The 27816-nt window shown below is 38.8% G+C and overlaps 1 protein-coding gene across 4 annotated transcripts in view; it reads right to left on the reverse strand.

Annotated features, from left to right (window-relative positions):
- Positions 1-27816, reverse strand: part of CBLB (Cbl proto-oncogene B) — a 161592-nt gene that overhangs the window by 44550 nt on the left and 89226 nt on the right. For all 4 annotated transcript variants that reach the window (XM_080919454.1, XM_080919452.1, XM_080919453.1 and 1 more), the window contains exons 6-10: positions 24161-24282; positions 20492-20629; positions 19077-19164; positions 16656-16787; positions 7315-7518 (exon numbers count right to left, since the gene is read on the reverse strand). In XM_080919454.1, coding sequence (XP_080775580.1) covers positions 7315-7518; positions 16656-16787; positions 19077-19164; positions 20492-20629; positions 24161-24282 — 684 coding nt within the window. The remainder of the gene's footprint in view (positions 1-7314; positions 7519-16655; positions 16788-19076; positions 19165-20491; positions 20630-24160; positions 24283-27816) is intronic.

The raw sequence follows: 27816 nt of genomic DNA on the forward strand, positions 1-27816 counted from the left end.
ACAATATGTATGATTTTAATTTAACTTTGTGCCCCCCTCTCTCTTCCTGCGATCCCTAAATCCTGCTCCAAAAGGTAAGTTTCTAGAAATAGGTTGTGTTGAGTTTAGTGGCTTCATGTGCCCTTTGGTTCACTCAGCTGGGTAAGCAATTTTGAGAAGGCAGGGAAGGGTGACATGATTCAGAAATGGTTCCACAGAGGTGGCTGAGAAGCGAGAACACTGGGAATTAAAGGAGCAAATTTCAGTCAGAGGGCAAATGCTTCACAGGAAACCCCTCTTTCTCCTTACATCAGGATGAACAAAGAACAATCTTCGCCTCCCTAGTGTAAAGAATTTTTTTTTAAATTTTAAAACCTTTACTTGAAATACAGAAAATAAGAATAGCATAAGCTTATCCAAATTATTCAACACATATAAGAGTATGTAGCCTGGGATCTTGACAGCTTTTCCTTTTCCATGTGGTTTAAAACGTGTGACATGTCTTAGTCATAAATTATTTTGATTCGGTCATGTACTGAAGAAATGGTGAGGTATTCTCATGTAGGTAATGAGACATTCCAGAATAGACAGTGTCATGCTAAATCAATATAATTTCATCTTAAAAAAGACAAGTAATATCTAATGAAACTAGTGGGAAAATCAAGATAATCACAGTTAATTCTCAGAAGGACAGCAATGTTCTAAAAAGTTTTACTTTACACTATATAAAAAATAACAACCGATGCTTTGCTTAGGCACCCATTCAGTCTTTTCTAGTTTTAACCCACTTAACATCCTCCTTAACTGGTGTATATGACTCAGGGAGAGGAAGAAAGCAAGGCACACAGATACCACACACTCCACTGAGACGCGTGCACGGGGACTCAGTGTCTCAGAGCAGCACAGATAAGAACAGTGTCAGCAGGTCACTAAACGGTGCTCAAAGGTCTACCATGTGCTCATGAACATCAGGAGTCCCTGAAAATGAAAGGAAGGGACAGACTTGACACTCAGGAAGCTGATGTTCTGCTGATATTCTGCCACTCCAGGCAGACACAAGGCTGAGAGTGAGAGTTCGAATGCTTGCGTTTCCTCCTATGCTATCCACTCAGATAATCCTGGAGGGAGGCACAGCAATGAAGACACACATCACACGGTGGGCCTTAGAGTAATAAACGCTGGGATTTTGTTGTTGTCTCCTTTCACTGTTTTGCTTTGTTTAGGAAAACACAATGCTTAATGCAGCAGAACTAGTTCAAGTTCATTTACAAGATGTGTCTACCAGTTGCTTTCATTTACATGCAATTTATTCTTTTGTGAGTTATTTTACTTATTTGCTAAGTAATGTATTCCATCTAAGACCTTTGATCTCAAACGTAGGAAACAGAGACGAGAGATAGAGAAACTCTATCGTAACAGATGATAATAATTGTATAAAAATATCTTTTTACTGGATATTTTCTTTATTTACATGTTAAATGATATCCCCTTTCCTGGTTTTCCCTCTAGAATCCCCCTATCCCATCCCTCCTCCCCTTGCCTCTATGAGAGTGTTCACCCACCCATACACTCAGTCCCATCTCTCCACCCTGGCATTCCCCTACACTGGCATATTGAGCCTTTACAGGACCAAGGACCTCTCCTCTCCTTGATGCCTGATAAGGCCATCCTCTGCTACATATGGTGCTGGAACCTCGATGTGTACTCTTTGGTTGATGGTTTAGTCTCTGGGAGCTCTGGGGGTTCTGGTTGGTGGATATCTTTGTTCTGTTTTTGTTCTGGTTGGTGGATATCTTTGTGGGGTTGCAAACCCCTTCAGCTACTTCAGTCTTTTTTTCTAACTTGGTTGTAAGTTTGGTGATATTAATGACATTACTAATCCTCTGGGAGAGAGGTCCTTCATGCTAGAAGAGTGCAGAACAGAGAGGCACAGCTTCCATGTGAAGGAACAGGGAGAGCATGGCCCAGAGCCTGGCCTAGTTATGTAACCATCTGGGTCCAGAGCACCAAAGATAGAATGTAAAGCTTAGTAAGTAATAACTCGGGATTATTGTCAGGAGGTAGATTAACCAATGGAGATTAGGCAATGGACTAGCTATTGACTTGGTTTAACCATATTCAAATATAAACACTGTGTGCAAGAACTGATACTGGTAGTGACTGTGCAACTGGGATTTATTTATTAAATAAAAATTCTACATATAAACTATTAAGAACTTCTGAGGAAAATCACCATCCTTGATTGCAAACTGTATTACAGAGCAATCGTGATAAAAAGTGCATGGTTTTGGTACAGAGGCACTCCTGGTCATATACCCAAAAGATGCTCTAACATATAACAAGGACACATGTTCCACTATGTTCATAGCAGCCTTATTTATAATAGTCAGAAGCTGGAAAAAACTCAGATGTTGTTCAACAGAGGAATGAATACAGAAAATGTGGTACATTTACAGAATGGAGTACTACTCAGCTATTAAAAACAATGACTTCATGAAATACTTAGGTAAATAGATGAAACTAGAAAATATCATCCTAAGAGGGGTAACCCAATCAGAAAAAACACACATGGTATGAACTCACTGTAAGTGGATATTAGCCCCAAAGCTCGGAACACCCAAGATACAATACAAAGAGTAGCATCCTCTCAGATGTAAATAGGAGGGAGAAATGGGGTGAAGAATTCTTGGAGGGGGGGACCAGGAATGGGGGGAACATTTGAAATGTAAATATATAAAACAAATAAAAAGAAGAATTTGCTAATACTTTTTCTGACTAGCATTACGGGTATCTTATTTTCCCTGTGATGACAGGGAAAGCTCAGACTTTCTCACACACCGTATCTATAATAACTCCTAGGGCTCACATCACACAGAACCCATTCCTTGGGAAATCCAACAACTCAGAAATTTAGATAATGACACAGATTTGGGCAAAATCATAATTCAGTTGTGAGTGAAATCATAAAATCATAGAAGGGCATCCATCCAACTCAGTGTTTTACAAAACCATCAGTTCTTATCTGAAACACCATTATTACTAAATATACTTCCCTAATGAAAGAATTCTAAGGAAACAATCTGTACATCCTTATATACATACATACATACATACATACATACATACATACATACATACATACATACATTATATATATATATATATATATATATATATATACTAGAAGTGGGAAGTCTCCATGGTAACAGGAAAATACCATTAGCTCAGTTCTCTATGTAATGATGGAAGGATTATTAATTTAAGGAAGGTAAAAAACTTGAGACAGTCAAGAATGATCACACAATATGGTCATTAACCAGTCTGTGACAGGAGAGAGAGAGACACGCACTGGAAGTGGAGGATTAAAACTCTGATTTTTCCTGCTGGGCCATGATGGACAGCCAATCTTGAGTTGGGAAAGCAAGACTAAAAACAAGAAAATAGAGGATAAGTCAATGATGCTTCTAAAACAGGAAGAGCTTGCATGAAGGATGTCTTATGTCAATGTTGGAAGTCTTTGTTTATAACCTGTTTTCTAACTCATCACTGAAAAAAACCTACTGAACTTTTTCTTTTTAAAATTAAGATGAAGCTTTTGTCTTTTTTCTTTTTAGAAGACATTTGATCAGGTGACCACCCTCAGGCAGAATATGCAAATGCATTTATTGGTTTACTTTTAAAAAATTACTCAGTATGTCTTAGTGACAGAAACATTAGGTGTGACCTGGTTTTAGTAATTCATAGTCATCTGAAGTAAGTTTGTACAACCGCTGTACCAAAACATAAAGACTCAGCATAGAAAAATGATTTTATATAAATATTTTCCAATTATTCAGAAAGAATTTACACTTGTATCCATACCAAAATTAAGGATGCATTACAAAAGTCATGGTCTGCTTGACTGACTAGAGACATAAGAGCCATTTAATTAAATCATGACATCAAGTTAAAACAAAACAAAACAAAAAAAAAAAAAAAAAAAAAAACCCTGTCATTTGATTTTGTGTCTAGAATATGTGACTGCGGTAGGTGACTGGAACACTTAAGGTCACACAGAATGGAGGGATACAAGCCAAGAATGCCAGACAGCATGCTTCTCTTGGGGTTAAACAACTTGGAGGATTACTGTGACAATCTCTCATTTCCCAAATAGGCACCTCACAGGGTTCCAGGGGGAACAAATAAGGAAAGGCTGGAGAGGGCAAAAGGCAGGCCTGTACCTCATTTTGTTCTCTGTTCTTAACTTGTGTTACTCGACTCCTATGAGAAAAGATCCAGCTTCAATTTATCTCAGGTAAAGCAGGCTAAGAACACAGTTACTGACATACTGATCTAGGACAGCTGTTTTCCTCCTTCTCTAAGTATCGAGGTATATAAAGTTCTGGAGAGAATTAGTCTTGGAGCCACACAAACTTCCATGTGGAACACTGAATTTCGTCAAGAAAACAGAAATGCCTTCTTCCTAGCTAGAAGGCTGTCTGAGCCGCTGTGTGTTTCTCAAAGACTTTCCTGCCATTTGAGTTACCCAGTCATTCAATAAACTCTCTTTAAGTGCACTCTGAAAGCTATACCTGGGCTACAAGCTTTCTGAAAGGGCCAGGTAAGGAATATTTTAGGCTTAGCAGATCAAGAGATAGGAATTAAAGTGACTATGTAAGTGCTTCATTATCACCTCAACACATTTCACTTGATATGCAAATTGTTACTTCAAGGGAAAAAGGCCCATCAATCAATAAAATCAATGTTACAGCATCCACTGCTTTATTCTCACTGTCGCCCTGCAACTTTTCTTCTCAGTTTTGAATGACTCTCACACAGGACATGAGACAGAGCCAGACTGGAGAACCGTGAGCTAGGATGCCAATGTCTTCTGGAAGGAGAAGCATCGTCCCTGATGTGCAACTGTGGCTCCTTTTCCATGGACAGAATGCAATGATCCGTACTAACCCAGATTGAGACGTGTGTCATAGTCTGGGCATTCTTAATTTCAATTAATACAGGCAACAAAATAACCACTATTTGCAGTCCCACTGACCTTACAACGTGTGATGTCATCTGATCATTTCCACTGTTAATGTAGGAAACTGCTGGTGGCATCCTGCTTTACAAAAGGATGCTGAAAATGGGAGGTGCTAAGCAGTTTGCTTGAGAGTTCTAGTTCTATCCTGTACCAGAGCTGGGACACGGCCCCTCCTGAACAAAGAATGTTAGTTGGTTGGACACTGAAATCGTAATTCTCTTTGAGACTTCTTTCTTCCTGATTCACTATTGAGATTTACTAAGGACCCAATTGTCTCTTCAATCAAAGAGACCATATAATTTGACAAAGCAAAAAAAAACAAACAAACAAACAAAAAAACAAACAAAAAAAAACTCTACAGCTGTTATCTCTGAAAAGTGAAATAAACAACAACCTGTGAGTTACCTTAAGGAACTTATGTACATCTAACAGGGTGAAGAACCAACACCCTTCCAGCTCCAAGCTGGATTGAAGCGTAGTGACACTGGTGATGTCAACCTACCTGCACATGTATGATCTTTCATGTAAAATTCAATGCCTGTGCTCAGCATGGAGCTCTGGGACAATGAAATTCTAAGAATCTTCTTCAGCAATATTTGATGCAGCCTTGAATCAGCCATAGAAATGGTCGCCTCTGGACTCTGCACATGCTATTTCCCTACTATATAGCAATATTTACACCGTGGGAAGTTCCTGAAGTAGCTGCCATCATCACCACTCCACCTGAGTGGCCAAGGGTTCTCCTTAAGCCTTTTTTGGAAAGATCGTAGGACAATCTGAATCCCAGAGATGAATACTGTGGCTGATTAGTCATGTCTGTAGGAGCTAGGGAGCCGGTTCCCGTAACTACAGATGCTCCAATAGCAACCAATCCCACTTCTGAGTTTCACAACATAAAACTTCTCCACGTAATCTAAATTTCATGTGCATTTCTATACACAGGGCTGTCTGAGATCTAGCCATCTATCCACCCTTCCTGATTTCTAAATTATTCAACTGTCATGGTGATTCTGTGAAGCACTAATAGGCAGTAGCGTTTACTCTCGGTTCATAAGGTCAGTGATCTGAGTTAACAAGCAAGCCTCAAATTATAGTACATTCACAGAAATGAACTTTATGTGACTTCTTACAAATAGAGCACAGGGATGTCATTTCTGTTAAGAAAATAAATCCAGTGGACTCTTCTATATTCAACAACAATGGCAATCAAGTACAATCTTACCATTTCAAATAAAATAAGTTCCTATCTTCAAGCTTTCTTCACATTGGTTAATCTCATTCTTGGATATTTTTTAAACTATTTTATTGGATACTCTCTAATTTACATTTCAAATGTTATTCTCCCTCCCCCTTGGATATTTTATTTTATACAAATGTTCTCATCCTCATCTGGCTCCCACAAGGTATAAACAAATGATTCTCCTTCATCAAATATGTTATGAGCTGATGAATACTGTATAATGTTTAAAATTATTCTTTTTTATTTTTGAGAATATATAATAACACAAACACCCATTTTCTCCCTACAAATCTTTCCATACTACTTCTTGCTTTCTTCCAAATTCATGGCCTCTTTCCTTACTAACTGTCTACACACACACAGACACACACACACACACACACATACACACACTTCTAAATATAACCTCTTCAGTATGTATAATACTTCTTGTATGCATGTTTCAGGGTTGACAACTGAATAAACTACTGGTGTGTTCTTCCCTAGGGAAGACTCCTTCTCCCACTCTGCATTCCTTAGTTGTCTGTGGTTATGTGTGTCAGGCTGAGGTCTCATGGGCTTTCTTCATCTATCTTTATTTATTGTTATCCTTGATTGGCTCATGTTAGGCAGTCATGTTGGTGAAATTCCCTCCTTCTGAGAGCATTATTAAGAAGGAAAGTGCATTGTCCTCTGGTTCTAACAATCTTTTTGCCCACTTTCCACATTGTCCCCTAAGCCATAGGAGTGTTTCTGTGGATGTATGGCTGGGACTGGGATGTACAGCTCTACATTTTGCTTCATTGTGGCTTTCTGTAGTTGTCACTATCAGCTGCAAAGAGAATTTTGCATGATGGCAAATGAGGACTACACTTTTATAAAAAAGGGAATATTGCTTATATTTGGGCCTTAGCTTTGAATCAACAATGCTTTGTCAGCCAAACACACACACACACACACACACACACACAGACACACACACACACACACACACACACACACACACACACACACACACACACACACACGGCGTCCTTGCGACTAATTGATTCGTTATCCTGAAACATGCAAGCTGCTCTCATGCACTCACGGTTACCTTTCGAACGCTCGCCAGCCTGTTCATCATCAACGATTCCTCTCGATCATCGTCATCATCCAAGTCAAGCATGGGGATGCTGAAAGGGTCAATGATGCTGCAGCACCTGGAGCCTTCGTCTCTGGGGTCGAAAGGATCCACGATGATGGGCTCGGTTCCTTTTATCTCACAGCGACAGAAGGGGCAGCCCTGGCCGTCAGACTCCTAAAACAAAGACAACAAGCTGACTGTCTCAAAACAATCCAGAGAAGTCATTTACAAAACGTTTCCCAAGTTTGTGGATCAAGGCTGGGGATATCTTGAAGAAGCAGTATAGCAAAATAAAAAAGGTTGAAGTGAGCAAAATAGTTTCTGAGGCTTGGCATTAAATTTAACAAAAAGCAAATGCAAAAATAAAATTGAACTGCTAAAGAAGCTTAACTTGATTTTCACAAGTATTCATTTGTGATTCTAATCAACATAGCTTTCCAGTCCGCAGATACTGAAAAATGAATTATGTCCCTCTTCAAAACAACAGTGCTAATTAAATATACCACAAAAAGAACATCCTGGCTAAATTAAAAATGACTAGAGCAATAATAAATAGTAATCAAAGCAACCCATATGAAATCTACCTTGGAAAGTTCTTGTGCATATAAACTGTGGGTTAATATTTCTGCTCAAATCCACTATGACTTGTCAAATCTTGGTTAAGAAGGAAGGAGTATGGAAAATAAAACAGTATTGAGAAGCACCCATCTAGGCTGAAAACACTATGGTCTACATCTTACACATCCCCTAAACAGCTGTTACCAGTCTACATTGTCACCCTTGTGACAGGAGGCTGAGCGGACTGCAGTGGCTTGCTTGTCTGTGGCAGGGAAGGTGTTATTAGCGCCCTGTCCCCTTCCAATCTATCTCTCCGCTTTCTAGATGACACGAGGTGAACTCCTTGGCTCCATCACATGCGCTCTCACCAGGCTAAAGAAGGAACCTAGCCAAGCATAGCATGAAACCTCATGAGCTACGAGCCAAAACTCATTCCTTGAAAGTTGCCTTGTCTCCGTTTTCATTCAACAGTGGGAAGCTGCAGAGCCTGTTGTCTTGTTCATGTGGAATCTAACACGTGAAGTGTCCCCCAAGCTGGATTCCAAAGCAGGCGCTACAGAAGATTTCGTCAAATACTTTGGGGTGAGAAATGCATTTATTGGTGATTGTTAAGAGATTTTGGTCAGCCTTCCAAATTCGTGTCTCTAATCTCTAACAGCATTGAAAATTCGCAGTTGGGAACAGAGAAGACAAGATGCTCTCTCACCCAGCCTTCTAGAGGGAGGAGTTAAAAGACATTCACTGCCCCGACATTTTAGTACTATACACTTAATTTAGTACTACACTGTAATAAGTCAAAAAAAAATTTTTTTAATTAAGAAAAAAAAATAGGACAAATTAGCATGGTTTTTGCAGACAAACATACAGAAGCTATCCTGTACTTAACTCAGGACTACTGCACTATAACCACTTGGCCTGTGGGAGTTGCGTCCCCTATCTTTAACAATGTGGCTGCAGAGGCACTGTAAAATATTCTCTGGACATTTCTGGACAGATACCAGATACTTACTTGGAAGCAGATACTATTGGTCTATTGTTTTAAACTTCTCTTGGATTAACAGACTAAATACCATATTCATATGCTTCTGCATAATTTTTAAGACTTGAAATTGTACAATCATATGTATTCATATACATGTGTAAATATGTATAATATATACATAGACATATTATATATACACACGTACACATGATTTTAAAGAGAGGGGGTGGGAGGCGATGGAGGAGAGAGCTCACATTCCAGCCATGTTCAGAACTGATGGCTATAAAAGATATGTAACTCATAATTTCACCCAGGATAGAAAAACAAGATTGAATTCTCCCATTTTGGGTAATCTCTTTACTTTGGTCTTTTAACACTAAGACACTTTAAAGAAATCTAAACCTTCCTAGTTCGATTTTACAAAAAGAACCCTAAACACACATTATCATCTGGATGAACTCTCGATACTGAAAAGGTTGACGTCTGTACTGTGTGTCTGTACTGGCATTTCTGTATAGATCTATATTAAATCCAGCTGTTCGAAAAAGGAAGCTCTTCATGTGTACGTGGAAAAGGAACTTGTTCTCTGTAACAAGAAAGTGTGGCAAATAAATGAAAAGTAGAATTCTGGGCCCTATGTGAAATTTTATTCATAAGACAATTTAAATATCACTGTAGCAGATTAACGTATAGAATGTAATATATACATATATTTACTGCCCATTTGAACAACAATCAATTCATGCCTGGTCTGTTTCCTTTGTTGCTTCATGTCTTTTCCTTGTCTATTATTTTGAAGCACATTGTATAAATTCATACACATATATTTTAGTACGGATCCTGAAACACACGTCACTTAAAAACCTGAGTGCAACTATTGTAACTAAAAATAGTTCAAATCAAATCACAAAGCCATAGCATGTTTTAGTACAGTAACTGGAAGGTGTAAGACTTGGTATTATGTTCTCAGTCTCAGATCTATCATCCTGCAGCTCTGGCCAAGAACTGTCTGTATTCACACTGCCTCTTTCAGCAGTGTGAATTGACTGATATTCCTTGGAGAGAGGAGGTAATAGGCAACAACATCCAGATAACGTGAGAACGCCTGGGCACGGTTCTTCTAAACCAGGACTTATTCTTTCTCCAGACATTTTACCTGGCCGCTGAGGTGACCCCTGTTCTTGGACCTAAGATACCCATACTTTGTGGATGTTAACTGTAAACAGCTACATTATGCATTTTGATTGTTAAATAGCATCACTGACAGCAATACTTCCTCTAGTATGACTTCACCCATCACTCTTTGGCTTTAATTTAACTACTGTCATATGCAAATGAGACATAACCATAAATTTTAAAATGCTACTTTGATTCCTCTGCCCTAGTTTTTGTCATATGGTTGATTGAATACAGATGAAGAATGTCTACAACAGACATATAACTCATCAAGATTGTACATTGATAATTAAAATAATGTTCCTGTCAACATACACTTAAGTCAAAATCAAAGAACATATGTTACTGGAGAAGAAAGAACAATAAATAATTTTGTACTTAGTCCCTAAGATGTTCACAACTTGTGAATGTTAAGAGGAAGTATTTAAGATTCCCTCTACTCTAATTGACTCAGTAGCTTTCACTTCCCTAAAGGGGAAATACTTCAAAATTTAAGGTGAGAGAAGTTATCAGTGAAAACTACATCTACCTAAATATTACCTACATAATATACCTATGATATAGTAATTCAGATTTATATATTATCCATTAACACTATGAATTAATAAACATAAACATAACTTTAGATAACAACAATGAACTTCCAATGATAGAAAATACAGAAAAATAATGAACAAAATAAATCTGCTTTACTATAAACAGTTTTATAGAAGAGTACAAGTGAACGCTGCAGTAGAAACTTCTACCAGCATCACCATATTGCTCATACACACACACACTATGTTCTAAACATTTTCTCTTAAACGTCTTCAGATAAAGATTACACATGCAATTTATTTGCTTTCAGAATTATTAGTGAAACATTTTGACTAACAGCCAATCTCTTTCTTTATTGAGTGTGCTATTTGTGGTGTGTGTGTGTGTGTGTGTGTGTGTGTGTGTGTGTGTGTGTGTGTTACCAGAAATGGGTACATGCTAGCCAGAGGTCCATGTTGACTTTCATAACAGTAGCAAAATTACAGTTATGAAGTAGTAATGAAATAATGTTATGGTTGGGGTCACCAGAACACAAGTGTAAAGGGTCACACATTTGGTTGAGAACCATTCACCTGGAATATCTTTCACATTGCCTCTGAGCTTTTGGCCAGCAGACATTTGACTTAACACTACCAACTTTTAAACACTCCAAATCAGAAAGACCCGTGACTTAGCAGAGATGGCTCTGATGGGAAGAACAGTTGTTGCTCTTGCAGAGAACCAGGGTTCAGTTCTTAGCACCTACTTCAGTTCTTAGTCCCCATGTGCTTCTAACTCTACTTCTAGGGAACCCAATGCCTTAGCAAGGTGATGGGAGAGATCAGCCTCTTCAAAGGTTCTTCTGAATTACATCCTCTCCCTCACTCTGCCCCTCCTCAGGCCTGTCTAATCCTCATGCCTGGTCCCTTGTTGTAGCTCAGGATGTCAGTAAAACATTTCTGGCCAAGACTCCCAGCTCCTTCATACCCCTCTTGGGAAAGAGAAGTTCCATTTCATTCTATCACACCAACTCAAAAGAGATACAGTAGAAACCAAAGAGAGAAATAGCCAGTTGAAATGGTCTTAAAGGCAAATATTATTTTAGTTTTCGTTAAAAAGTTTAAATAAGGGTAGAGATGTGGATGTTGCTTTTAAAATAAGTCAGAATCATATCTGTTTCTTACTCAGAAGTGAGCAACGAGCTCAAATTTCTGCCTCTCTCTACAATGCTCTTTAATCATATGGTATTAATGCCACACTCATGGACCTGAATGTGTTCACTATGAGCTAACTTCACAGTTTGGATACTGAAAAGTCTTGCCTTCAAAAATGTCTGAAGAAAAATCTAGGTGGGGGGGGGGGGCAGGGGGATCACAGAACTTCAGTTTTTCTTTTAGTGAGATTCAAAATATAGCTGCCTAGCACTGACAGTGAGAACAGTTTGTATGTGGGACAATTAAACTCAGTTTGCCATCTGTGACATCTGAAGTCATTTGGCAGATCTTTTTGATTGCCTTTGTTTTGTAAAAAGAGAAACACAGCTCGTTACCTTACACTGGACGAGCCGACGTTTCTGCATTACTGCAGTGTTTCACAGACCGTGCGGAAGAGACGCTGCATTCAGCATGGTGCACGTAAATGTTCTCTCAGCCCTGTACTGACATGTGAAAGTGAGAGGCGTGTCTGCAAGCTTTACTGCTCAAGAGCGAAACAGAGAAGCTGCACCCAGGGCACCACAGCTTCAAATGCTCCAGAAAACATATCATCTAACTTACTCGGTATTCTGTGCAAAATCCTCCATGGTTATTCCATTTATTAAATAACACAGATGTTTCAGAACATGAAAAAATCCTGACACCTCTTTGGAGGCATGACTAATAGGCCATTATGACAGCCATTAAAGAGCGCCCACTGACAGCCTCTAACCGCGATCACCACTGAGCCTTTCTTAGGTTTGCGTTAATTACATCACATTTAAGTCTCTAATGAATTGGAGTTAAACTAAAATAGGGCATCCAACGAAAGACAATTTTAGTGAAGAACGGCTTGCTAAAAACGCACTTTCTTGAACACATAATAATCTGCAGTCTAGGTTCCCATGTTCCTGTTGGATACATCCTAACTTCTTGGGAGGCCCGAGTTTCCCTAAAATCTTTTTCATATCAGCACACCCAGCCAAAGAACTGTAAAGTAAGAGGGAACGGTCTATTGTCTGTAATTAAACCTGCGGGAGAAGCAGATAGTTGTTTCAGGTAATTATTGGTAGTAATCCCATTTATAAAATCTCCAGTAGTGAGTGAGTTTAAAATAGAAACTACATCTGAACTTGTTTGTTTTTTGTTGTTTTGTTTTTGTTTTTTGTTTTTTTTTTTTCTCAGAAATTACAATAGAGACACTAGATACTCCTTAAAATTATAGTCAAAGGAATAGTCTTGACTTCATGGGGAGCAAATGTTGAAGTGTCCAGATTTGTTTCTACCAAAGGTGTTTTTGAGTAACCACAATGATCGACTTTTGCTGTGTATGGTTTACCTTAAAAGCTTAACTTTTTATAAGGCTGTAGCAGTGGACAATCCCATGTGGTAACACTAACAGCTTTAAAGAAAGAAGGGGGAAATGAGTCTCTACCGTATCATTGTGGAACACAGGCAAAGCAAAAAGACAGAGACATCTGTTACAACCTGCCCTTCAGCCCTGAGCTCCAACACTCAGGAATTTTCCAGTACATCTGTGACTTTAGATTTGAGATACTCTATTACAGAATGAAAAAAAAAATGTTCTCTAGCTGTGTTCTGCTCACGCATGCACAATCAGTTAAATCCAGTGAGCCTTGAACTGAGGCTCCCAACAGGGGGTTGTTATTGAATGTTTTTCCACTATGCCTTAATTGAATTAAATTTGTAACACTTGTCCTTAACATGAAAAACATTTAAAAAAACATGTCTAAAGTATCACACAGTACTGCTGCTCATACACTTAACTGGAAAACTGTGCATACAGACACCCTGGTCAGCAGGGCACGTTCACTGACAGCTGCTTGTGGAGGTAGGAATGCTCCTTACCCAAGCCTAGACACATTTACTAATTGTTGAGTTTTCACTAGTGAGGCTTCACTGAGACGAAGTGACTCCTGACGGCCACTTTAAGAATTTCAAGCCTTGTATAAATGACAAGTTAATTAAGGACAGTGAAAATGTGCATCAGACATAACAGCAAATAATCCTTTAGAGAACACAGTAAGAAGCCAGGTCGTGTGGTTATCCGTGCCAGAGGTTCAGCTAGCAGCAGAGGTAAAGAGTGGGGTTCAGTGTGTACAGCACAAAACACAAGGATCTGTGGCTACAAGTTTTAAGGCACATTCTCAGGGAGAGAGGAGGCCAAGGTCTCTGAAAGGTAATGTCTTCTCATGAAGAACTGTCTAGAAGAAGCACTCTGCCTGGCTTTCCATGATGATTTACAGCACTGTCCAGTTAGGACAATCTCAGGCATCCCCCCACCCCTGCTTTCCTCTACACCATCTGACCTAAAAATGACAAACCGAATAATTTTCGTGCACACACCATGTACATGAATAGGCAAAGGAATCCCTGTATTAGAAATCCATATTCTAGATGGCAAATGGGTTTACACTATATTCAGGAAGCAGCTTATAGACAGTCATACAAATTAAACCAGAATATTTAGTAAAACACTGTTTGTATGAGAAGATATCAAAATTTTGCTAATTTTTTTTCTATATGAAAATCTGACCATCAGTTTAGGAAAATAGTACTCAGTAGTGGTGTAAATGTAATTTAATGGGACTCTCACTTAAGTTGTATAAATTCCTTTGAAATGATTACTTTTTAAAACTTTACTTAGTAAGTTTTAATTTATTATTACTTTTTAATGTAACTTGTACTAATTTCCTCCTTTTTACAGTGCTTGATCATGTATGTACTTCCTCAATTTCTCACAGCAAAACTGAGAAGTAGTTAAGCATTAAAAGGGGAAACAGTAAAGGCTAATAATTTATGAGCACTGCTAGACATGTCTACATGCAAGGTCTCTAACATCGATAGGAAAATGTGTGCAAGGCATCCGGGCCTGATTATCGGGTAGAAAGAGGAACTATACAGGAAGCTGTGGTCATGTGAGGGCAGAGCACCAAAACTATAGGAGGAAGAAGCGGGGACTAAGCTCAGGACCTTTTACTCAACAGGCTAAAACGAAGATGTACAAAAAGCTGAGTACAGTGACAAGCAGTCCCTCAAAAGGTATGGAGAACGAACACTTTCCCTTGTTTTACACAGGCATACATTTTAAAACCCACCTCGGGGTTCAACGTAACCGGCATTTGTAAGGTGCATTAAACAATAGATTTTACTCCAGTCAAACAAATAAAACCACATTCACCCGTCAGCCTCCCGATATTAGGCACGGCATGAGATTAAACATGTGATTTCCCATATTGCATACCATGGCTGTATTGTAGATCTGAGGCCCCACGTGTGCATGGTCCTAAATTTATGCATTCCTTTACAACCTTCTCTCAGGAATGCATAAGAACCGTATTAGTAGGCTGAAGAAGGGATACAACTTGGCTTCTTCTCGGTTCAGCATTCACCCTGTGATCCTGAATCTGTGTCAGGTAAACCAGATCTAAATAAACCTTCACCGGCAGTCAGGGGAGGTGAACAGTCAACCACACTTGGTACCAGTTCGACTAAAATGCCCTAAGGTACAGAAGGATCTGACTTTTGCCAGCAACTCAAACTTTCTCACAAGTCATTTCCAAGAAGGCCTTGTTAGGCTTACAGAATGAAGGCCTTTAACAGAAACAGCTGAGAATAACTCTTCCTAATGTCACACCGAGTCCCTTCCTTTCTCCAGCAAGGCCCTGCATCCGTGCAAATTCATCATCAAAAGGAAGAGGTTGCAAGTACTATGGGCAAGGTTATCAAGAAAACATAAGGAAAGCATAAAGGAAAGCATGCTGGAGAAGACAGCCACAGAGATGCTGAGCAGGGTGACAGGGTGGCAATGTTGCCCGTGAGCTCAAGAAGTATGGAAACCTAATCAGGTAGACGTCACTACCCCTGCCCCCCACCCATTTTTAAAGTCACTCCAGATAGGAACTGAAACTGTGAACATCATTCCATCTTTTCTCCAATCCATGCACTCAGCAGGTCCCGTCACGTTTGACACAGCTCTTTTCAGTTGCTGCCCCTTCCCCATCACAAGTTCAGGGCTGGAAATGAAGGCTGATGAATGGGAGGGCTAAGGTTTAAAAACTAAATGTTTTGATGCCCAAATGTCACCAACATACTGCTAGTTTTAACAGGGCTCCAATAAAGAGCAAATTGCAAGAAGACTCTATCAAAATACTCTCTCAGATAGTTAAAGCTGGAATTGTGTCAAAATAACCATTTGAAATCTTCAACTTCTCCAACAGTTAAACCACAACAAAAAGAGTCACTGGGGGAAAACAGCTTTTTCATGGCCTTATTCTAAAACACTGACTCATTTTGTATTTAGTGACTGACTACCCAGGACTGGAAGGAAGTTAGCCTTTGATTAAGTTTCTCAAAATTGGAAATTGCCTGTTTGGGGAGAAACTGCTTCAAAGACATGTTTCTCTGATTCTCCTGTTTCGGTCTCATTAAAGCAACCATAAACATGTGTGAGACATGAACCATGGCTCAGGAGAAAAAGAAATTTGACCAACAGCAGCAGCGTAAGATGTATCTGCTGTGATTCAATGTGCTTCAAAAATCTTCCCAGGACCATGAGTCTATGGAATGGGCTCACCTGGTAAATTACTATCTGTTTGCGTCATCGTGACATTAACAGCAAGGCAGAGGCAGAACCACTCATAATCAACAGGAAGTTAAGTTACACACAGGAAGGAAACGAAATACAAAACGTAGCTAAACCACCCATTTTTATCCATTCAACGATATAAGATTTTTAAAATATGAACTACTATTTTCAATAAAACAGTTCTGAGTATTCCTTCCTGCATCAGTGAGATAGAGAAAGCGGAGACGGAAAGGGTGAGCGGGATAGAGGCGCGCTGCTGCAGAGAGCTCAGGAGTACCTGCCACGCGGTAAGGCACGAAGTGCACATCAGATGCCCACAAGGCTCAATCTTGACATCTTTGTCATTCTCTGCACAGATCTTGCAAAGCTGAAAAGTGGAGCCCATTTCACAATACAGTTCATATTGTTCCTGGAACACAGGGAAGAAGGGCCGACGGTTAATGGTTTTCTAGCATCAAGTATTCATATAGAATCCCCTCAAATACAATGACTTACAGTAAGTATCCCACACTTGAACTTGTCAGAATTATGTTACCATTTAAGGACACATTTTACATTGATATTCACAATTTGGTCTACAAAATCAATTTTTACAACATCTGAGCTCTTGGCATCAATTTTATATATAAGTTTTTTTTTAATACTCTAGGTTACTTAATATTTTATGCTATTACGTTAAGAAAGGACTATCTTCAACAGCCACAGACAATACCTACGGTTTTAAGGGGTAATATAGATCATGTGGTCTTTTCTTTTTTCTTTCTTTCTACACTGTCAAATTGAGCAAATACTGTCTGTATATTACATTTTATTTCTTAGGCATCTTGAGGAATCTGACGAAGGATAAGCAATGTCTGTCTCTCATGCGTGTACCACTGACTCACTGTAGTCTGCAACTGTGACTGTAGCATGCAGTCACCGTGACTTTCAGGTATTGCTCTCAAATTAAGGAGCATATCTCTGACTCTGAAGTGCGTGAAAGGTACTGTCTGAGCAACTAAACACTGGCTGGGTCAAGGTTAGAATATTTGGCACACTGAACCTCAGAGAACAAATACTGAATGAAAATGTATGCATGATAAAGGAACACAGACTAGGAAATGTGAAAAAAACTAAAGTACTTCCAAGATCTGTTCATGAGTTTGTCAAATTTACATCATGCTTTAGTGAAGTAAATACATATGAACAGCAATGCATGAGTAGAAAACGTAAATGGCAATTCTTACTGTGAGATTATTAACACCGTATTGTTCCATTCGTGTGTAGATACACACACACACATATAAATCTGTACATGGAAACATACAAATCTCGTCCACTATGAGAGTCGCCTGATACTTAGTAAACTATGTAAGGACAAGGACATAAAAGAAAGCAGAATAAAATTACTACCAAATAATCCACAAGTTATGAATGGTTGAGCACCCTATACTAGCAATGAGACGTGCCCACGTCGGTCTGCAATCGCAGCACACTCAAGCCATGAGAAGGAAACTTACTTCATTGTCAGGAGTGTTTTATGTGGACCCTAACAGATCGCACCATTCTGGGAGATTTATGTATAATTTATTTTTGTAGACGTAGGATTCAAACTAAAGAGCTCAGATATGTCAGGAAGGTGTTTTGCCTACTGAAGTCATGTCCAGCCAGTTTCAGTTTTAGAAAGTGGGTTCAGAAAGAGGAATGATCTCTAATTAGTACCTCTTTAGACATATTAGAAAACACACTGTAAAACTGACATGCAATGCTAGGAATGGTAGGCATAAATGACACTTTACATCCCTTCCATGAACAATATAAACACACGCTGGATGTCTCTCATACTTCAGCATATCAAGACTGTGGATACTGAAGCCGATAAACATTTTTTATACCTTTGACCTTTACTCTTTATTAACATATGAACTTATTTGAAATGCGAAATGCTATAAAAACAGACTTAGCAAAACCATGTTCAAGTCCCCCTTCATGCTCTCTTCAATTCCTCAAGAATTCCCGTTAAACGTTTCCAGCTTGTCATCTCTGGAAACGCACTCACGCATTCATATTTGGCAGCTTGTACTTAAAAAGTGAACCTACACAAGGAAAGTCTTACAGCTGGTAAGCTCTACACTCGGGTTCTGAATCAACAGAGATTTGTACAGGACAAGATGCAGACGTTCCCAGTGAGTGCACCTGGCTCCCGCTCTTCGGCTGCTCACCATACCGTCATGGTGAGCCTGAACACTTTAGCTTTTTCATCTGTTGCTTTGTGGAAAACACTACAGTGACACGTGTGTGCCGCCCTTCCTCTGCACAGGAAAAGAACACATGAAGCTCTCACTACCAAATGGGTGACCGAAGGATGTTTTTATTTAGACTTTGTCTATACTGAGAATTATGTAAGGAGTTTACCACATTTTCACTCAAAGTCCTAAGACTGGATTTATGGAACTGTAGTGATTATCTTCAACGATTTTCCAGTCCACATTTGACTTTCAAAACCTCCACAGAAAACTGATCATTTCTTATCCATTTTGCTTTTAATTCAGTTCTGTCCTTATAGACCAATATCAGACTCCCAAGTGTTCTCTAGAGTTCCTGATACTACCATGTTAAACATTGGGGCATGCTTTTGAACACAATGTAGGTAGATGCTTACATTTATTTCCAAAGCATATAGATGGGTATTATTTATGTTTCCAAATATTCTCCTTACCTGTGTAACTTTTATATGATCATGAGGTGTAGGTTCACATAATCCGGTTAAATCAGGGTTATAGCTTCGACCATCAGGATAAAGATAACTGAATTTAAACAGAAACCTTATTATTTTAATATATGAGGCCTCGGTGCATTCAGTCTAATCAGTCTTCTATATTTAAGCACATGTTTTCATTTGTCCTTTTCTCATAAACCAACACAGTATTTTTCACTGCTTTTCTCAATCATAGGAAATGCATAATATAAACTAATCCACTATATAATAATTTCCAATTACAACTGGTTAGTCATGTACTCCTCATAAAGTCGGGTAGTTAATTTAGTAGGGAGCTATATCCTATTCTAAAACTGCTTAAATCAACCTCTACTTGCAGAATGTTTCATACTTTACTGGAAGCATCAAAACTACCTCATACTTAGGGCAGGTTGAAAATTCCATGGAGAGAGAAGAGAGTTAAGCCATGCCTATGCCCTGGATAAGATACTCTTTCATGCCGTCCTTTTGTCAGCCTCCCAATCTCTCTCTCTCTCCTGCTTTTTCCATTCCTGCTGATAGGAATGCATACGCACAAGGCCCACATGTGTACCGTGTAATATATGCACACATATCAGAAAAAAAATGGAAAATATGACAATTCCACATTTGACTGACTTCAATAAAGGCACACAGAGAATCAAACTTGAGCTAAGGTTACAATAAGAAATCTACATTCCTGAGTACAGTGAAAATCAAACTGATTGTCCTCAAAAGTCATTTTTAGTAAAGCATGACTACAGTGTTATTGCTAGTATAACTAGTTCAGTAAACGTGATTAGAGCCCACGGGTAATCCTGAAGAACAGCTTCTATATTATAGAGCTAAAGAAAAGTTTGAAAATATGTAGTAGTGACTATTTTAATGGAAAAGTCTGCAAAATTTTGCTGTTGACATGAAAAAAATTCTTCCTTAAATGAAGTGTCTACAAAAAGTAAAGTAACCAATATTAGAAAATTATGCTGGACAAAGAGAAAACTGGATTTACAGGACAGAATATCCTCATACAATAACAGACAGATCAGTGAGTTTTCTTTGACGTAGTAAGAAAAATTTGAGTACTCAGCACAAAAGGCGGCCTCAATTTAGCCTTACAAAAAATAAAAGGAATTACTCTGAAGTAGTAATAGTCTATACACATATTTTAAGAGCACTTTTATATTTCAGCAATGCCTTTTGATGCTGGAATGTGTCTGCTCTATATAATTATGGCCATAAAATTGCAGCTTAGGCATGAGTGATAGACTGAAGGGACGTCTACTGCTTCATCGTAAGGTAAACCGCAAACTATGAGATCATTAGCCTTCCTGTCTGCTCTAGGCCTAGGCAGTCTCTAGTTTTCAAATTTGCAAGTTGTAAGGATTGCTCATACTTACAAGCCTTCCCTGCTACCATCAATCAGGGCTTGGAACAGGGGCTTGTTATGAGGTATGGTCTGTAGGATATTGCCGTCCCCAGTCACATAGCCGATGGCCCATTGTCCCAGCCTTGTGCAGCTTAACCGGAAAATGTAGCTACAAAACATGATAAAAGATGTTCGTTCAAACTCAAAGAGGCATGCCAACCACTAAACAATTTGTTAATCTTTTGACTTCTTGAGCAGAATCATTTAGAATTCCTGATAGAAATTTCTATCCTTTCCCACAATTTTAACAGGACTATACCTCACTGTTATCAATCTGTGTAAGAAACACTGATAATAATTCTTGGTCATTTACGTATCTCCAGAGTTCTATTTAAAATAAATGAGGCTGGAAACTACCAAGAGATTTATTACGTCCAGTGTATGGATGTGTGGGGATGTGGCTGCTATGATACAGCTGTGACATAAATCATCTTTGGAGAAGGATAAAATGAAGTAAATAGCTAAATAATTAATTTATCCACCACAGAAACTGAAGCAGGAATTCAATATATTACTTTCCCATTTAGGCATTAACATTTGGTCACTGACTTGTTTAATGTTTTCTTGCAAGCATTTCAGTGATTCGTCTTTAAATAAATCTCAAAAGAGCTGAACTATATCAATTACAAAGCACACTTGATAAATTCATAGCTGCCATTCAAATACTTTTCTATAGGCAGCCAACATAATCCAAACATCGATCATTCAAATGAGTGATAATCTCTTAAATTAATTTCCAATAAAAGGAGATACTGGTGTGGCTTTAAATCACTCATCATTTATTTCTTTACTTCAGTACATTATCCCTCTTTATAAAATGTATCCCACTCAGTCTTGCAATCAAGATATCAGCATCTGGATTGTATAATCTGTTCATCAATCAGACTAATAGTAAGTTATGTTAAGCCTTACTGGATATATTTAAGTTGTTATATGAATGTATACATCAGGTGGAAAGAGCAAGAAAAGTTTCTTGTATTTTAGTTATTGGTAAACAGAGTACACTCAAAAGCTTCATGCACTGATAGTTTAGCATACAGGATGGTTTGCCACTACGCTTAATAACCTTGCATGATAAATAGTACAATCACATATCACAGAATAAGAAAATCAGGCTTTGAACAAAAGGGAGTTTGTTGAAAGAGCCACCAGAGCTGTCAGAAAGAATATTTTCAAATTGGCATAAACTGATTCCCCCTAAGTAATAAAATGATAAAGTACTGACCTAAAAATTACTGATACTATTAATCAGAAAAGGAAAAATGTCTCCACTCAAATCAGACAAATGGCAATATTATGAAAATTGTACTCAAATAATATAGATTAATAAATTATAATCTGGAAGATCACTTGCTACATTAAGAAATGTAAGAGGCTGGAGAAATAGCCCAACAGTTAAGGACATTCGCTGTTCTCACAGAGGACCTAGGCTTGGTTTTCAGCAACCACACCAAGAGCTTGCACGGATTTTATCCTCCCTCTGTAACTGCAGTCCCAGGATATGTGATCCTCTGGCCTCTAGGAGGAACTGCATGCGGGTGATGTTCATAAATAACACTCAGTACATAAATCTTCCCAACAGAAACACTAAAAATGTGTGTAATACTTTCAACTAAAGAATAAAATGCAGAAACCCTGGAGCTTGTGGGTACTATGTATTTAGGAAACACGCAGAATGTGATGCGAAAATGAAGCATGCAATTACAAAATTTATTGGCTAATATTTTTAAAGTAATTGCCTATTTATGCATCTTGCATATTTGTGAAATTGCCAAGTTTTAGTAAACATCTTTTTTTTTTTTTCACTTTCATGGTGGTGCTTCTAAAATCAGTTATTACGAAGGAGTTCAAGGCCTCCATACAGAGTGTGCAGTTAGTAACACTTTGTGAGATCCACAGATGGCAATTAGGAATGATTTATTCCTCCCAGCTAAGTTTCTGCTCGATTTCATTTGCTCAACAATGTTTAAATCATTTGCTGCTGACCCTCCTGTGGGTAGATGATCCCACCTCCCTTAGGATGAAGCTCATTCTTTCAGCTGTAGAAATCTGCTCTTCAAAATGGCGTGATTAACATAATCAGATATATCTGCTTCATAAGATGGCTCATGTTTGAAAGGCACTCTTAACATTAAAGGCATTTAAGAGATTAACTTCTTAGATTCCCCATTCTTTGAAGGGGTGCTGGATATCAAATGAAAGACCCCCTACATACTCAGTAAGCATTCTTTCGGGGCAGGAAGCTAATGACTTATTTTATTTATATATATTATATATAATAAGATATCTTATTACATACCATATCTTATATTTGTGTGTGTGTGTGTGTGTGTGTGTGTGTGTGTGTGTGTGTGTGCCAGATAAAGCACTACTAAAGGAACCTCAAAGTGCTTGGAATAGAATTAAATGTTTTATTTTCTGTGAAGCCAGAGAAAAAAACACTTTAGAAGAAAAAGGGCTGCTTAGAGTTGTATTTTACAAAGCAAGTGCTCATAAGGTTTTCTGTGTATTTAAAATAGTAAAAGCACACTTCAAATACAATAATTTGCTATCTAGTATTGGTTTCATAACGTGAACTTTGAATGAAGCAAAATGATTGATCTAAACTTTGGATAATATAAAAATTATCTGATCACTGCTCTGGGTCAGAAGGGTCACAGATGTAGGTTTTACAGGGAGGGCTTCAATGGAACCCTAACTGGTTTTTTGTACCACTAGCTTTTTTGAATATGCCATATTGATTCTTTAAAAACGCAAACATTTTCACTATCTGAGAAGGAACTAAAACTCTTGGATTGGTTTTAAGAAGACTATTAAAGACCAAGTTCAATTACACTAAGTCAAATAAAGATGACCAGAAGAAAATGGAGACTTAAAAAGAAAGCATTTTCTCATAAAAACGGAACAGTCTAAGGGTACGGTGACCTACTACTGTACAGTGTGAAGCCGTTCAGGAAGGTTTCTGATGCAACTGATACTGTTCCTATGGCTTAGATGTCTGTGTGCCTAACGCATATTTAGGTGCCACATGTCGGGAAATCATCTGAGCTGAGAAAAACTGACTTTTGGGTTTCTTATCTACCAGAGTGAGGGGTTATTTCTTGGACGATGACCACAGAACTGACCAGAAACCAAGACTTCTGACAGTCACTCAGGTAAGTCATTTGAAAAGCAAACATAACATTTTGAAGATGTAAAGAAGTGTGCCATGCTAAGCTGACTGGTTTGAAACGTAACTGTAAATTCATATACTTTTATGTACTTATGTGCATTACCTGAAACCACTCAACACTGATAAAATGCACACAAAAGTAAACTACTTTTAGCCTTAAGCACAATACTCAAGTGTTCAATTATACAAACATAAATTTAAACAGGAACATCCTGTTCACAAGACAACTACCATGAAAACATCCCAGATTGATTTAAGAAAGAGAACTGAGGATTACAGAATTTATAAACCTTGCCATCACTTTTCTCTTAATGACAATGGCAAAAGTTAGTGTATCAACTTAGTTAGTTAGTGCTTTCCCATACTACCTTGCAGTTGGAGGCCATGGCTGATTTTCTTAGCTGAGAATGGTAGGGCAGGGAGTTTCCTCCTTATGCAGATCATCCAGGATTAGTGCTTGACTCTTACCTTCCAGGCTTGCTGCTGTATTTCTGCAGTCGAGCTTTAACTTCATCATATGTGAGAAATGCCATGTACCCCGGGTGTGTCACAGCTAAGAAGTTCCAATTCCGTAAAATAGAGCCCCAGGGCTAAACACATAAAGAAATGAAAAGCAATTATGCAGAGAACACACGCCAATGACACAATTTCACATGCTTAGGGAGAGGTAAGTCTCCTTGATAGTTTTAAGCGAATTTGAGCCTTAGATTAACCTTTGTAAACAATGCCAAACAGGCAACAGCTTTTTGGTTTTACAGAGACATGTTTAAGCAGAAAGTATGTTTCTTAGGAAGTGAACAGAGAAGGTGAAATGAAACCATGTTCTCCTCACACAGAAGACCTCAATAGAGAATGTATAATCACAATGAAATATTGACCAATTGGCCTTCAGGTTGGAATGTCAGTTGCCCTTCTACATTTCGGCAGAGCTTTCCCTTCGGCTTTTCTTGGTGTAACCCCAGTGCCCCTTCCACCAGTCTCAAATAAAACCCTCCCCTACCTTAGAGGCTTTGAGTATCTCGCGGAGGCCCTCTTTAGACCCTCCAACCTAGAGCTATCTCTCGCCATGGTCCTCATCTTTCACTTCTGTTTTGTCTACTGCTGCTTCTCCCTCAGATGCCTCATACAGCAGAAAACCACGTAACAGGGCTCCATGTTACAAAGGTTAAGTGTTCTGGAAAAGGTTACACAAGAACCACAAGCCACGTAGGGCCAAGGAGCATTCCTGTGCTGCTCCGGCCTGGCTCGAAATCACTCATGCGGTATCAGATACACGGCAATGAGGCTGCTGTGTTTGCACGAGGCTGGCTTGCTTTAGACAGGAGGTTCCTTCTGAGATAACTAACTCCAGACCCCACACTTGTTTCCCCAGCTCAGTTATGGACCTGAGAAAGGTTTAGGGTTTGAATGTCAGGTCAGTGAGAAGAAAAAAACTTTTCACAAAAACATATGTTTCCTATCAATCTTTCTTAATCTAATTAGGTGTCTCTCCAGGTACCATGGCAAGAGACAAAAGGCAGCTATAACAGGCAACTTTGCTGCAGGGTGTGGATGAATCATCTCTGTAATACTTTCAAGATTGAAGTTACATTTATCCCAAAGCGCTGACAGCGTTACTCCATCTGCTCTGCCAGACTATTCCCTCAAATCTTCTATGTTAAAAAAAAAAAGAAGAAGAGGTGTCTCATGTCACCAACTTCAAGCTGCTGAGACAGGCAACCAGCTTGATTATGCCAGGCAAGTTCGGGATTTTGCTTGTTTTGAAACTTGTTCATGTTTCTGGCATAGAAGTCAGAATTTTGCAAAGAGCCTGTCCCTTACAATGAGGATAAAAAGAAAGAATAAGTCAGTAATAAAGAGCTGTTTAGTCTTTTGACTTAACAAGAATACTCTTTAGGGAATTTCCTCGTCACACTGACACATCTAATTGAGTTAGAAAGGAGCTCAGAGAACACTACAGCACTGCCTGCCCTGTTTTTCATTGTCTTCCAAAGGCTGGACTAAAACTGCGTAAAAGAAAACTTGGGAAAATATTAGCACATGTCAAAAGGCAACGGAGGCGTGACTGCCAAGCTGGACATGGAGGTTTCACTTTATTGTTGTGCTTCCCCATCCGAGGAAGACAAGGCCACCGGGAAGAGCAAACAGTAGACCACCTTACATTAATGTTCGCACACATTCTTGGAATTATATATTGCTTTTAATCCAAAAGTTTAAAGAGAACCAATTAGCAGATCAAAATACCAGTAATAAAAGGAGATGAAATTGAAGGCTAGGCCATCCATGAAGATATTAGGCCAGAGGGCAGTTGCTTGTTGCAACTTTATGTGATAGGATGAGTCTGCAGTGTGAAGGCAACCGATTGACACAGTCAGAGGTCAGCTCCCCAGCCACCGGAGAGGAGAAGCAGGAATAAATGCTTGAGAAAATAATGCTTTAATTGTTTTATAACTCATTTGTCTGGGATTTAAGAAAAGTACTTTTCCTCACAAAATTCTGGAAGGCTGTTAATAAACAACAAAATGCACCAAGGCGAATTCAAGAGACACACTGTCTTAGGCTTGAGGAGGGGTCTTAAGCGAGCTATTCAGAAACTCCAAGGCCAGCTGGGTATCACTGATGGCTTCCTTCCTCTCCGATGCTTCTCTATTCTATACTGCTTGATGTTCCACTTTGACTAAACGTTCTGTAAAATGTCCCTTCCTTATTCACACTCATAGTTCTTGAAATGGATCAGGGTTCTCCAGCAGTGGGAGAAACGGCCTTGCAGCTTTGGGGAAGGGAAAGGGGAAAGGATCCTGAGATTCACTGCATGATTACACAGTTTCCTATCACAGCTGCTCTGGGAACCTGAAGAGGAGGAAGAGGAGGGAACGGTGGGTGGGGGAGAGGAGTGAGGAGGACCACCCAACACTTCCTTCTTAGGTCACAGCATTTGCTTCAGAGTCTTGTGGATTTGATGAGAATGGGAGGAAGCGAAGGGGTCTTGGTCCTATACTTCTTGTTCCATTCCTGCTTCAGCCCTTGGCTGTTCTTTACTGCTTTCTAAAGAGCCACAATACGTGCTCTCTTTCAGACCCCATACCCCAGGAGTATCTCATCTAGTTTCAGATGATATGAAAAGCACTAAACCCCAATAACAGCGGATGACAGTAAGAATTAGGTACTAATGTTCCACCAATCCAGTTACAACAAGCACATTCTTTCGCACTTACAGCGCCAATTTTTTTTAAAAAAGATGTGCTTATAAACGCTGTATAAACACAAAGATTTAATGATAGTGAACTGAAGAAAATTAATTCTTGAATTTTTAATTGTATGTAAAAATAAAAGTCAATAGAAGTTGAAATATCATAGAACTAATGTCTTCTTATTTAAAGCCACGTGTGTGATGACTGTGGTTGAAGTTTTTAAACGTTCAGCACATTCAGAGAGAATGAAGAGTCTCAGAAATCAGAGGATTCATCAGATGTGTCGAGTTACTGCTATAATTAACTGTTTCTAATTGATTGCCAATAGCCTGCTCAGGTGAAAGGTGACCACAGCTGCTACGTCACCTATGCATTGTCTGTCACACCCCAGCACATATACATAAGACGAGCAAACTCAGAATACCAAGGCTACTCAGCCATAATTACATGAAAGTATATAAGGTAATGTATGTACATGTCAAGTAGTGTGGGTGAGCACTTAACTAAAATGAAGCTGCCTACACAAGTTAGTGTGTAAAGAAGGCATTAGAGCACTTGACATTCATACTAAATGACATCTTTAGTACCCTGTGTCTCTCACGCACGCGCGCGCACACACACACACACACACACACACACACACACAGAGAGAGAGAGAGAGAGAGAGAGAGAGAGAGAGAGAGAGAGAGAGGCATTCGCGCACACACACTAAATGACTACAACAATAAACAAAAACAGACCCTAAGGAAAAAGATTTAACCGTAAAAATTACTTAAGTTTTCTTCATCACAAGTTGAAAAATCAAAACTTTAATCATTTAGGATCCTTGATTTACATTAATAACAAAGCCCTTGTACTGGAAAATGATCAGCACCCTTTAAGACAGGAGCTTTACCTTATAAACGATTAGTATTGAGTAACAATATTTTTTCT

This window comes from Micromys minutus (assembly GCF_963924665.1).
Source record: "Micromys minutus genome assembly, chromosome: 7".
In the NCBI taxonomy this organism is placed as follows: Eukaryota; Metazoa; Chordata; class Mammalia; order Rodentia; family Muridae; genus Micromys; species Micromys minutus.